This window comes from Diorhabda carinulata, chromosome 1, assembly GCF_026250575.1.
Source record: "Diorhabda carinulata isolate Delta chromosome 1, icDioCari1.1, whole genome shotgun sequence".
In the NCBI taxonomy this organism is placed as follows: domain Eukaryota; kingdom Metazoa; phylum Arthropoda; class Insecta; order Coleoptera; family Chrysomelidae; genus Diorhabda; species Diorhabda carinulata.
The window spans coordinates 28,936,815-28,951,306 of NC_079460.1; the positions used below are offsets into that span (position 1 = coordinate 28,936,815).

At 30.5% G+C, this 14,492-nt stretch overlaps 1 protein-coding gene across 1 annotated transcript in view; it reads right to left on the reverse strand.

The window, feature by feature from the left end:
* LOC130894934 (uncharacterized) overlaps window positions 1-14,492 on the reverse strand; it is a 31,648-nt gene that overhangs the window by 3,877 nt on the left and 13,279 nt on the right. The window contains exons 6-8 of the mRNA XM_057801984.1: window positions 13,953-14,265; window positions 9,350-9,526; window positions 7,976-8,046 (exon numbers count right to left, since the gene is read on the reverse strand). Of these exons, the coding sequence (XP_057657967.1) occupies window positions 7,976-8,046; window positions 9,350-9,526; window positions 13,953-14,265 (561 nt within the window). The remainder of the gene's footprint in view (window positions 1-7,975; window positions 8,047-9,349; window positions 9,527-13,952; window positions 14,266-14,492) is intronic.

The following is a 14,492-nucleotide window of genomic DNA, read 5'->3' on the forward strand; positions in this document are numbered from 1 at the left end:
AAACAATGAAAATAAGTTATAGCCTCACAAAGATGAAGGTTCTGGAGTAGAATTATTTATTATGTCCAGATGAAACGACTGACATGTTATTACCAATAGAGTCATCCATCAGAGTCATTGGAAATGTTGTATTTCTACTGAACTAATTTTATTTTGGGTCTATGAAGACGGTAACTTGTTTATTGATACGTGCGTCAAACAGTATAAGTGTCTGTTTGTCAATTGATAGTGTTATACCTTGAATTACCGTTTGTATAAGGTCATGCCAATAAAAACCGATATAAGTACCTCTATATTTATAATCGAGCTTATTTTGAAATAAGTTTTTTGGAACTATGTGAATTCATTTTTTTCACATGGATGAAATATATAAATCATGAATACATAACTTAGGTATTCGATAGATTGGAATAAATAATGAAAAGAGAATACTTTGGTATTTTATTGCCTCAACTCCAATGGCCAATTTCTTACTTTTTAGACCTTTAAAATATGTTTTATTTTTATTGTAATGTCTTATTAATAGAAATTACCCTTTCGAACCAATTTTTATTTTTACTAAAATATAATTTGACCACTTATAAATTTTTCATTATTATGTTATAACTATTATATCAATCAAAAGAATACAAACTGAAATCTGCTTAAACTATACTAAACATTTTTCATCCCCAGTTGTGTGACAACTGTGACACATAAGCAAGTATGAATTTGATTTATGCTCAAATATATTGAAATTTATAGAATAGCATTAGCTTTCTCGCTTCTAGGTATGTGAAACATTTCTAATAATTTCCTTTTTATTGTATTTGATTTTGTTTCAAGTATTTTTGAATCTTTATTATTAAATTTTCTGTATTTTATGGTTTGTTAATGCAGTTTCATCTATTTCTTAAATATTGAGAAGTATTTCCTTAGTAAACAGCGTTACAATTATTACAAAGAATCTCTTATATAATATTATTTCGCCTATTTTTAGGTGTTTTAGATTTTGATAATGTTTAATGTCCTTCATGAATTTTCCTAGTATCATATTTTTTTAAAAAATTTATTAGTTGGTGAGAAATTCTTTGCGCATGTGGTAAGGAAAGGTATCTTTTGACATGAATTGAAGTTTTAGTATCTTGAGGACCAAGTCGGTTTTGTATACTATTCTGTTTTATTGTGGATTATATAATAATTAATCCATAGTGTGCCCAAAACATGATTTTATTTTGTTTTACAGTAGAAATTGTTACTGTTACTGTTGGTGGCTGGAATTGGTTGTTTACGTCAAAATCATTAAATAAATTCGCTGTTTCTATTGTTTATAAAAAATTTGGAGTTTATTTTACCTGTGAATATAACAAAGTTATTACTTATTTATGTTCATGATAACAATTTATTGTTAATGTTATTAATGGATATTGATTTATTGTTTATTGGTTATTATGGGACGTATATTTTTATGAAAAATTAAAAATTGAATTTTATAAATTTCAATAAATATTGCAATATAGATTTAATAATAAACTAATATTGATTGAAAATTATATTTAAAAAAATAGAGTTTTTACAATCTATAATTTATCCTATATTCCGTAAATTCTGAATCTCTCTCTCGATGGATTAATTAGTTTCGTATAATCTACTATTAAAGTCATTTAGCAAAAATTATACTAAAATTGCAAATGTTTTTACATGCTTATTCAACTTCAATATTGACGCTTAAATTTAGGAATTAACATGGAAAGGAACTTTTCGCATTGGTATGTAACGAACAGATTCGCGCCATGCATAAGAGCAAAGTCGTGTATAGTGTACGAGTACGCTGAAAAGCCGAAAAGATATTTCAATAAAGAAAATTATCGAATCAAAATTTATAATGTTGAAAAAACAGTAAGGAGTTGGTTGCGAATACATTGTTTTATTAAATTATTATTATTATATAAATTATTTTCTTTTTATTCATTGAGACAAGGGAATTGACTAATAACATATATGTAAACTCAAACAAATCTGATTTTATTTTTGTTTAAGCTTGAAATTTGGCTTTCAGCGAGCCGACAAACGTTTTTTCCTGTCTGAGCTTTCGGAGTACGAAACTTTATATATTAAGCGCTGCATTGGTTGCGATGTCATTTATTGTCAAACGCTCGATCGATAATTAACTTGCGTTTTGTGCTTTTAATTAGAGTGAGTTCATTTATAATTTATTTTTTATTTTAGATTTGTTATAAGATTGAAGTCAAAAACTTGCATCTCAACAATCATTTTATATTTGATTATACAAACATCATTATTATTTATAGTAAACTCAAAAAGAATAATAATTGAATAGTGCTAATATTACTATTCATAAAAATAAGTAAAGTCGAGAAAATACATGTTTGAGTTTGAGGCATCGAAATATTTCTCTTTTTCATGAATAATTTCTTAATTTGTTTACTTACTCATTAATTTCTTTATAGTATAAAGGTTATAGAAAGCGCATTTTTTTCAAATTCCGATTCTACAGTGCATAATATTAATGAACAATATTACAGCTGAATCCCAATATTCTGAACCTGTACGTAAAACGAGTATAATTAGTAGACAAGAGACTGATCTAGAAAGCAATCTATCAACTTCGTCAACTTCTGCTGATAATGAGAAAATAACACTTGAAAGATGCAGCACTATGACCTAATAATAAGAATTAGTCGAACGTGGCCGTGCTCATTATCAGAACAAACGATATTTATCTGAAGGGTAGTTCGAAGTAAGTAAGTCCCAATAGTTACTTCTTTAGAATTTTACCAAACGAAGAAAAAATTGTTGTATTCTGAAACAAAAACTTCACTTCACTGCTTCTGTTGTAAAATTTTCAATGACAGCTATTTGAAATCTGTGAATGAATTAAAATTTTTTTAATGTCATAACTTTTTGACATTGAAAAAAATATGGAAGTGCTGTTGCATAAATGTTAAGCCTAGGTCTAGCAGTAGGTGTCGCAATGACGTACAAATTCCTTATATATCAGTCCATTTTATTTCAGTCTAACTTTATGTTTGAATTCTTGTTAAAACTAATCATTCTCAAACTTGCTGCAAAATATGATCGTTATATATATTTTTATATAGAAAATCGTATATATTTTACCGTTCCATGATTCCTGATGGATTTAGAGCCAGAACTTGTAATATTATGAGTCTAGGTGGTCTTACTTTTATGTTTGAAATGGCGAATTCTGTTTCTTCATGAGTTGGTACTCCTATTATATCGATAGTTTTGCTTATAACTGTTCATAATATATAACATTCTCTTAATTTCTTACGAGAAGTTATTTTTAGCATGTAATCAGCATGTGTAAACTGGTATACATAATAAACTAATTATTATATAATTTGTTTTGAATACCAACACAACAACTAATAATATCCTGTATAAATGAAAGCACATATAAAGAACATGAAATACGTAATTCTAATTGTATATATATATATCCTGGTTTTCCCGATATACAGAGTGTACACAATAGAAGTAAAAAACAAAATAATAATAATTGATTAGTAGCTGTAGGCGTCCATAACTGAAAAAAACAGATGAAAGTAACTCTACCATGGTTTGATTAAAAAGCTCTAGTTTTGAATACTTGGAAGTAGACCTTATTACTTCACTGTTATCACTTCACCCAATGATTTACATCTTTAAACATCCAATAGAAACTGTATTTTCACTTTCACTCGTAAGGAACTTTAAATTAATATGCTCAGTGATATGGAAACCGAAACACACACCAAATATTATTTTATTTAAAAAATATATCATTTACATGTTTATCATAAAATAGAAGATTAGGCTTTAGGCGCAATCAGATGAATATTCAATTATTTTTTGCTGTAATATTACAAAATTTTATAAATACAATGCCTTATGAGTGTTTATCATGCTAAGAGTAGGAATAAATACAAATTATCGGCAGCTAACTGAGTCTGGAGAGAAATTGTTGAATTTCGGGGATCTGTGTTATTGCTGATAAATTATGGGTAAATTAAACAGAAGTGTGAAAACTTTTATCAGATGTTATGAGGCATGGCGACAAGGTCAGCAGTTTGTTGTTGGAATTAATTTCTCAAAAAGTAATTATTAATTCATAACTCATGGGACTGTTTTTTTTGCAGCTTACTCAAATGCTTCACGTTGCTAAACATTTATGCATTCTGTTTCGACTCAGAAAATTGCTTGCAAAACGAAAAAGGATAATTATTCACTCTTCTTATGAGGTCTATAAATATAAAGACTGACTTTCCTATGCTTAATACCGCGAACCGGATGCTTGTTAAAAAATCGCAGTGACGTATGCGCTCTGCTGCTCCTTCCTTTAATAGACAAAATCTACATAGGACTCCTCTGTTAATTATAACAATTTAAGATCTCTCTTGAGCTTACAATGGTTGAAAGACTCAGAAAAGTTTTGACCGTTTTCCTGTCTGTACTTCAGACATAGGTTCAAACCGATACAATAAATTTCAATGAATAATCTTATATTAAAGTTAAATAACTTTTTTACAATGGTATTAAATTATGATAGAGATATTGAAAAAACTGAATTGGGACATAAATCCTCTAGATCAGAATCAAAATAACTTATCCCACACCACTAATTAATAACGGAGGAAATGTCATTTGTAGTAGTTAATAAATTACCGCTACATAATCCTAAAGTAGTTAATCCAAACAAATTTACTTATGTATTTTTTTCACTATATTTTCGTATACTAAGGAGGTCAGATATCTTACAATACGCGAAAGGACGGCAATGACTCAGTTTTAGAATCTAATGAATGATGTACATTGTCTATTAGTATGTAACATGCGTGCTGTGGACGTATTCTAAAGAATCAATTCGTAGAAAAGTATTAATCAGCACATACAGAAAAACTATGTTACGTTATTTCAATAATATATATATATATATATATATATATATATATATATATATATATATATATATATATATATATATATATAGAGTATGTAATAGACTCGAATAGAACAACATGATTATTTTCCAACAGCAGAATAAGACACGAATCTCCAGAATGTGATGAGTTAGATAAAAATCACATATACCCTTTTAACCACTCGGATCTCAATAAATTTTTTTCATTAATACAGTGTGTTCATAAACTAACGTAATAGTTAACTAAACTAAAGTAAACTATTGTCATGTTTTTTAAATATAGCAGCAGTGATAATACCTGCTCAAATAATGTTTTAAAAATTCCATGTTCTTGTATGTGGCTAGGATTAGTATCAGCCCAATATCAACAAGAATTTTTCGTCTTTATTTACGGTTTTTGGTCGACCTTTATGGTTAAGCTGGATTAAAATTTAAATTAAAATTACATTGACATTTTGCAGTTCCTTACTAAAAAGGAATCTTCTGCGGAATTGAAACTTAAAAATGTCATTCAATTCATCGAAACATGTCAAAATAACAGGAATTCATCTCCTACACTGCAGAAATCTCAAAAATGTACCTCGACCAAACACACACAAGTAGATTACACTTATCTGTGTACAATACTAAAAAGGAATAGAAATATTCCTCCTCAAAAGCCACAACCCACTTAATTTGCGGGAATATGCCAAATACTGTTGTGATGCATTGGACCACAAACCCGATAAATATGCAAAATCAAATTCCCCTACCTGTAAAAATTGTGGCGGTTCTCACCCCGCTTTCCACCTCCGTTATCCGAAGAGAATGGAAACCCCAAAAATCCCCCAGGAAACTGTCACAGTCACCCTGGAAAAGCCTCAAACTCCCTTCGACCTTTCAACCGACACCAAAATCCTTATTGAAATCCTGGCAACAACCATAATGAATTCCATCCCCACTTCTCGCTACAATGCCTTATTCCCCCTTATAACGGATACAACTGTACCGACACTAGCGGGTGCGACATCGGGATAAGTAAATTGTTAGCCAAGAGCGGCATTTTGGATGAAATTGATTAAAAATTAGGTATGTTACTGTTTTACTTTGTTTTCAATAAAATAATTCACCATATTTTTTATCTTATCTCGTGAATTTTTGGTTAGGAAAAATCAAATGTACAGCGATTATTCTAAACTTCATTTTCTAAAATAAACAAAAAATTAAGATGAGTAATTTTAAAGAAAAAGAAAGTATGGAAGTTGGGTTTATACATATATACGTCTATAGTTGTGAACATTATTGAAGAAAAATTATTTATGTCATATTGTCTGATCTACTACAAGCAGCAGCCCTCCAAACACTGTGTACATGCGACTATTCAGTGTAGGGACAGTAACATCTACTTCCTCCTTCCTATTTTTTGTGTTTCTCTACCTTCCACACTTAAGACGAAAGCAATTTCGCGATATGATAAACCAAGATCTCGACATATCACAATTCTGTCTCTGTTAAAATTACAAATATGATGATAATTTTGACGTTTTCTAGCTCCAGACGAAATCACAGGAACTGAAAATTCGACTTTTGTAAACAGAGTTTCAAATTTTTCAATTTTTAATGCTGAAATAATTATCTATTCTTTTCACGGCTTGATTTTGATTTGTTATAAAAGTTAGTTCCGGCATAGATGGGATTTTTGCGTTCTGCAGAATCATTTTATAAAAACAAGTTTCAGTAGTTCCCCAGTTATAGTTGTTTGCTTCTTCAATTATTAATATGGTTTGTGAATACCTATAGTCTAACAAAACATACACAATTTTGCATATTAAATCTATTGCGTACTCTTCCATAAACTATTATGGAATATTTTATTTGCATTTCAACACAACAGTCAATTTTAAAAGTTGATTACACGTTTGTTCGCATGTTAAATAGTTGCATGATTTGAACATATATTCATTCTATTCTATACACCAGGTGTTAATTGAGTATCGGTGATTTTTATACTATCAAGACAAAACAAAGTATGGTACAACATACGATTTTAAAACTTTCCTGAATCACAACCAACTCCGTATTGTCTTCAAAACCAATACTACCCAAGACCATATCACTTTTCTCCGCAATAGACTAGTCGAACCTACGAAATATTATTGCTGCAATGAAGAGCTAGTAACATTGTTACCCTATTCCAGTATTCCGGCTTTGCGTAGGTTTTCTTTGTATATATTGATATATAATAACAATCCAATTAAATTTGTACATTTTTTAATTTTATCTAAAATTACCGTTGATTAAAACATAGTTTTAACAATTTTCAATCATCTTTTATATGAAAAAGAAGAATTTTTATTTGTATATTTAATAGTTTAATTAGAAAAAAAGTGTGTTTCAAAATGTCAACTACACCAATTTGTATAAACAAGTGATACTACCAAGAGATCCAGAAGTAGTTAGAAATTGTGAAGCATTACAATGTTATTGTTTAAACAAAATATAGTAATTTAAAATTAAATGAGAATGTGATAATTTTCCTACACTCCAATCTTATATGAATCAAATGAAGTTTATTAAAATATTACGTAAGTATCATAAATAATTAGGTTAAAAAATGTTTGTACATACTTAGAAGCAGATCTTTCTTCACATATTTAAAACAAGATGGAATTTATAAACTTATATAGTTAATATGCCATTTAAAAAAAATACAACTCATTGCGTGAAAATTAACTTAACAGCTTAAAAACTTCCCTATAAGCAAGACTATAAAAAACATTGTGGAATTATTTAGTTGAAATCAACTAATATTACTTATTACAATATGTGCACATTAATCTTCTCAAAAACTTTTCATTTCGAATGTAAAACGGACTGGCATCTGTTCCATTGTTAAGGTTATATGCATAATTTAGAGATAAATATTATTATCATTATTAACTATCCATTTTTGGTAAAATATCGATAGTCAATTATCAAATAATTGTGAATAATATGTGAAAAATTTAAAAGAATGTTCCCATATTTTATATTCAGTTTGGAGTAATTTGGATAAAAGTTGAAATCTCTTACTTTGTGATCGTACAGCACTAACTAATAAAAACAAACATAAGCACCATTGATGACCCATAATGTATGGAATTCTATAAAATTATTAAGCAACACGACCCAACCTAATATATAAATATCTAGCGATATTCACTCTTGTTGTTTGTGATATGTACTGAGATGTGATCTCGACGATTGCATTTATAACACTCGTTAAGTTATTTAATTGAAAATAAAGCTAGTTCCCCGCCATGGTCAAACAATCGCCAGAAGGTCGAGAATGTCAACATAAAATAGGAAAGATTATAAAGCAAATAAGGTAGCTACTGAGAGTTTGCTAATGATAGATTTTTCTTCGTGTGCCGACGAATTTTTGGATCTGATCACATATTTTTGGTATTTGTTATCATTCATTTTATGAATGATATGTAATCATCATGGTATTGGGAATATATAACAAATTTGAACTTGAACTACAATAATCTGAAAACAATTGAGAATCAATAGTAATTTACATACAGTTTATTACCTTTAGCACACAAATATAGGGTGAGACTTTAAATTCTTCATTTTGTATGGAAGCTTGTGTGTAGGACTTGAAAAGTTGGTTCGCTTGTTCAAATAAAAAATTTCACTTCCTATACGCTTATATAAACTCAAATCAACATTTCTGGGTCGTGGCATGTCGACCTCAGCTTGGGTCTTGCCAGGGGACTTCAATATTTTATTATGCTTTTGTTTTTGTCAAGATGCAAATTTTGACAGACGTTTCAGACAAAGTCTCAAGTTCTATTTACACTCGTCAACTGTGGCACCATGACAAATAACGTCATCAAATAAGCATGGCATTTGGACAATCTTTGCAATATCTAGTAAATTACTTTATTAATTCAGGAATGGCTGTTTTTATACCGAAACTACATCGGTCCATCCTATACATGCCTCTATGAGTGGTAATAGTTTGAATGAGACTGCTCTGTTGGTTTACTTTCAAATAGAACTAAGCTATATATAGATTTGTAATTTCTGAGACTGTTTACCTCATCTATGCCTAAAATGGAAGAATTTGCGGAGACCAATTCGTCATCAACCCCGACCTTATAATCGGAGACCCCTCTCAGACATTGGAATAAGCACTACTAATAAACACTACAAGGAAGTCCCAGTCACTAGTGACAACGGGGGTAATCACACCTGCTTTTTCCAGTGAGTCTAGTTCCCTATGGGTACGGTCTCTCAGGGAAAAAAGTACGTCACACTATTGACAAAATTTAGGCGAACTACCTTCCGAAGAACCATTGAAATTTTGATACCAGGATTACAATCTATTTTTTTGTTTCAAACACATTAGGAAACTCCGCAATTATGTATTCGATTTCAGACAATTTAATATTTTACTTGCTATCATGACAGACTGAGACATCTCGTTGATTGCCCGCATTCATTTGTTTCAACTCCATATCAAGCTCACGTATCCAATCGCGCCCTAAAAGTGAATCGTGTCCTTTGGGCATACCATTGATATCCGCCTGGATAGTTCGGCCTTTATATGTCTCAGTTAACAGAGCTTTACCCCTGCAAGGTACTAAGTCATTTGAAAATAAACGAAAGCAGGTGTTGGAAGGTTTTAAGTCAATACCCAAGTCAAGCTTGTGTAAAACAGCTTCTGGTAAAATTAAAAACTTAACACCAGAGTCAATCTCCATGTTGTTTTCCATTTATGGCTATAGTTGTGATGTACTTCTCTGAGAATGGTATTACTTCAAATAGGTTGACAATATCCATTGCGTTGCACCCGCAAGAATAGTCAGAGTTTTAACTTTTATCTATGTCATGCGTGTCTATGAGCTGCTTTGTTGCTGCGTTCTTCTTACTAAGCCTCCCAATCCTACTGTATATCTTAGGCCCATTTCGCACCAAGCCAGTCTAGTCCATTCGCGTCCAGTCAAGTCGGACGCTTTTGAATTGGAAATATTAACTTGCATTAGTGCAAGCGAAAGAAGCAATAAAATTATGGCTTGCAGAAGAGCATCCATCTTGTCACAAATTCTTGACAATACTGACTGACTGAGACTCAACAAGCGACATATTCAGTGCGAAAGCAAATTTTGATGTGACTTCACTGAACAAAACTTGACTAGACGCGAATGGACTGGACTGGCTTGGTGCGAAATGGGCCTTATGGAATTCCACAAAAACTTATCGCATGTGGACCCCCAGTCACCAACGTCTAGGCAGGGATCGTCCATAAACTACGTAGCTGTTGATATTTTTTAAATAAATATGTGATAGAAAACGTAAAATATTCTGAAATAATACCAAGTTGCATTGGGCAGGGTGGGAGGTGTCATGGAAAAGACTACGTTAAGCAATGTGCAGGGTGGAAGGGGTCCCAAAAGGACTATAAATATGAGCACGTGGTTTATGGACGCTTCCCTGTGAACTTTCCTAACATGTTAATATTACTATTTGGAAATTACTTTCACTTTATTTTTGGTAACAAAGATCGAAAATTTAACATTTTCTGTTTTTTTTTCATTTTGTTGATATTTTTCAGATTATTTAAAGTAAAAATTAAACCTAAGTTTGAAAACCATAGTTTTTTGTCCAGAAACCAAAAACTATAAATTCCCTGATTTGTTTCCAAAATCTGTATTTATAAATTGTTTTGGAAGAATGTCCTTTCTTCATGCTTCGTAATGTTACGTGACCTTCACAATGATTTAATTAACGTATAAAACTTTTTTTCTTGTTAATGAAAGTAATAATACGATTAATAATATGATTTTAATTTTATTCCAACCAAAAAAGTGTAGAAATTTTGGTTTTCAAACTTAGATTTCATTTTTTATCTTAAATGCGCCGAAATATAAACAAAATGAAAAAAAACTATTGAGAATTTTAATTTTTCGATTTTTTATGACCAAAAATAGGGTGGACTCCAAACATTGACTAAATCTCTTTTTTCACTCTAGCATCTAAACGATCAAGCTAAAGTTGAAGGCGATGTCTTAAGAAAAACTATTTTCTGGCTGAGAACGTCAGGGAATTTGTGTTCAATTATAGAGCCACCCCTACTACGTCTGGAATTTCTCCAACCGAATCCTTCCTCGGAAGGAAATTACGGAGCGGACTGGTCGTGTTATAACCGTTTAGTTAATTTGACTTCACATACTTAGAAAAGATTATATTCATCAGACTTAATATTTATAATCAAGAACAAAGAATTAACGTTTGTAGTTTATTACTACATTATCTAAAACTCTATGTAATATTACAAAAATCGGAAGTCAACTGAAATAAACATCTAGAATGATTCTCTAATATAGAACAGATTTGACTAAATCATAAATGTCAGTTTTTCATCCATCGTTTCCCATCCCATTCACATTATAACTGAGCACGTGTTATTGCAAGATATGTAAATACCTTGCGCGAATAAAATACTTTATAAACAACTTTTACATAATAATTTTTTATTTTCTAATTACATGCTAATGCAATCAGTGAAGTGAAATAGATCAAATAAGAACATCATCATTTAAGATTTCCCAAAGCTGCTGTTGAATATGTTTCATGCTAGATTAAAGTTTGAGTAACATTTGAGAAATTATAATGTATTTCATTTAATCACACGTCCACGTGATTGTAGGATGTATAAATCTAGTAGTAGCAAATTACATTAGCTACGGTTAAACCTATTGCATGAGCAACTTTGATCCAAGAAACCTACTCGCAGTTATTTAAATAAATGAGTGAATTATGAGTCACATCCAACGCAAGGTACGTAAATATGCTACTGATCACTATCAGTAGCATATCACAGCAATTAACAAACACATAGACGCTGGAAGAAGGAGCGGGAAGGTAGATCAACATTAAAGAACTAAAATATGTCTAACAACTTTGCTCTAGCTAAACTTTGAATACCTAAGAAATAAATACGATTGGTGAAAATGACACTAAACAAAACCGAAAACATAGTAGCCATATTTACATATATTTGATATTGCCTTTAGTTTATTTTAGATATTTCATAACGGTTTTTCACCTTTTGCATTAGATCTGTCAAAAGTTGGTGGAAAGGATTTATATAGGGTGCAATTAGCAATTCACTATTTTTAAATGTACGTGTACCAAACAAAATAAACTGGACACAAATTTATCTTATTATTTTATCGTTTTAAAATATAAAAACTATGAATTTCAGATTATTACTTAAAACAAACGGCTCATTAAGCTAGGACTTGTTGAGGTTAGATGTTTTTTACTTATTATGAATGTATATGAAATAATCATGGTAGCATTTACTCGCCTTATTTCATAGTCTGAATGAAATATTCATCTCAATCTTGTATACTTCTTATTCAAATTGATTTATTTCAAACCCAGACACTGACCTGTATTAACTCAACATCATACACAATGTACATATTTGCAGTTTTTGCTTCCTCTCGAGATTCAAAAACGACTTTTTCCTGCAATTGTACTACCTGTTCAGGTCGGAAGAAAGGAAAAAATGGCAGGGAAAAATGAGAGAATTATATCCAATATTTGCTTTTATATTATTGACTCATCAAGTTATTCACAAAATTAATATATTTAATCGTACATATACAGACGCAATATATAACCTAAATTTTAAGTATGTGAATAGTTACAGTTTTATTTAAACAAGCAGCAGAATACCAATAAATGTAACTGGAAATCAAAGTATGATGCAGACGCTTTGATCGCTTATAAAGATTATTTGTGTCTGTAATGCATCATTGGCAAAACGTTTACGGCTTACGGCTATGAAAAAAAAAGGTTTTTAGTATAAAAAGCAATAACAAATTCATAGAACTGATCGATCAATCTTCAGCATCAAAGCCATCTAAAAAGAAGAGGGAAAGATCAACCGAATCACCACTAATATTTTAACGATTTCACAAAAATCTAGTGCAATTGGATTTACATTGTAGCAAGCATTTTTGGAAAATTCTAAAAATCATGCTGTATGTACAATCATATATGGTAGCTGTCAAAACGACTGTTGCATAGTATACTTATAATTTGATAATTTGTCACATTTTCGGTATTTTAAAGGTAAAATTCTGATTTGATACACTATTATATCAACATATATCATCACAAATTGTTATTTACATCGGAAACAAAACAACCGAAAGTTGTTTTTCTAAAAAATGACTACTTTTATAGTGGGTTTGTAAATGGTGGCTAGATAATAACACAAAGAGGTGTTTCTTTGAAACTATTAATTGTAGAGACTTCCGGAAAAAAGTTTTCCACCCTATTATCCAAAAGACCATGGAAAATTTTTCCAAGATGATCGCTATGACCGTAGTCGCTATCTTCAACTTTTAAACTTATTGTTCATTGAAATCATTGGAGTTCAGAACAATAGGAATAGATAACAATAAACACCGGTGTAATAGCGTCTTTCTATTCTTCCTTTGATATTTCAGGCTACAAATGAGAGGTCGAGATGTGATACTCATCAAGCCTATTTAATTATCTCACCACATTGTTATAGGAGAAAAGTTTATGCATTTAATTTTTTAGTTAGTAGTTTAGCAACACTAAAAATACGATAGATAATTCCCCTCTACTACTTTATTTCATAAATACGTCAAAAAAATAATTGACTGAAATTAAGGTTTCAGTTAACCAATTATTGAAAAGTTTTAGGTAGTTGTTAAGTCTTCTATATTCTTCTGGTCACTTCAGTGCAAGCCTCTAGAGTAATAGTTTCCCAGATAGCACCCTGTGCAAATAAAAATCGCCATCACCTTGCAGAATGGATTCCCAGACGTACTGATAGTATAAATATCAATGTCTTCAGTTGAAATTTGCAAAGAAAATTGATTCATTTCAAATGCTCTTAAATTAGTTTGGGCTTCGTTTTATTATCAAGTCCCGGTTTATGTACAAATTGAAATTGAGTTTAAAAAAAACTCTAATCCTCTTAGTTTCATTTTTTAATGTCGAACTTAATAATCATACAACATTCTTTTCAATCCAATCCAAGAATTTCGTCACTTTTGTGAACACACCTGGATATCCTTTTTCAGCACATTTATACCCATAAGAAATTATCCCTATTTGATAATAAGTAAGAAATTTTCCATTTTTTTCAGCATACATTAAGGGACCTCCAGAGTCTCCTTTACAAGTATCTTTAGAGCCAGTAACGTAACCCGCACATATAATTCTATTGTCAATTACAGTAGCTGCACCAAAAACTTTTTGACAATTGGATTCACTCAGAACTGGCAAATCAGCAACCAGCAATATTGAACTTCTAGGTCCATCTGCAAAATACAAATACCAAATATCTTAAATTGAGAATTAAAGCAATAAATGTTGGATAAAAATTCCAATTTTGCCCTTTATTTTTGACATATATTTCAGTGTTCATTGATTTGATATCAATGATCCAAGTTTTTATATTTATTATAGTGTCCGAAAACTCATCCTTTACATCAGAAATTATCACATGGTTGAAGAAAAGTTTTCTACTTTTTATAAACTTTGATGT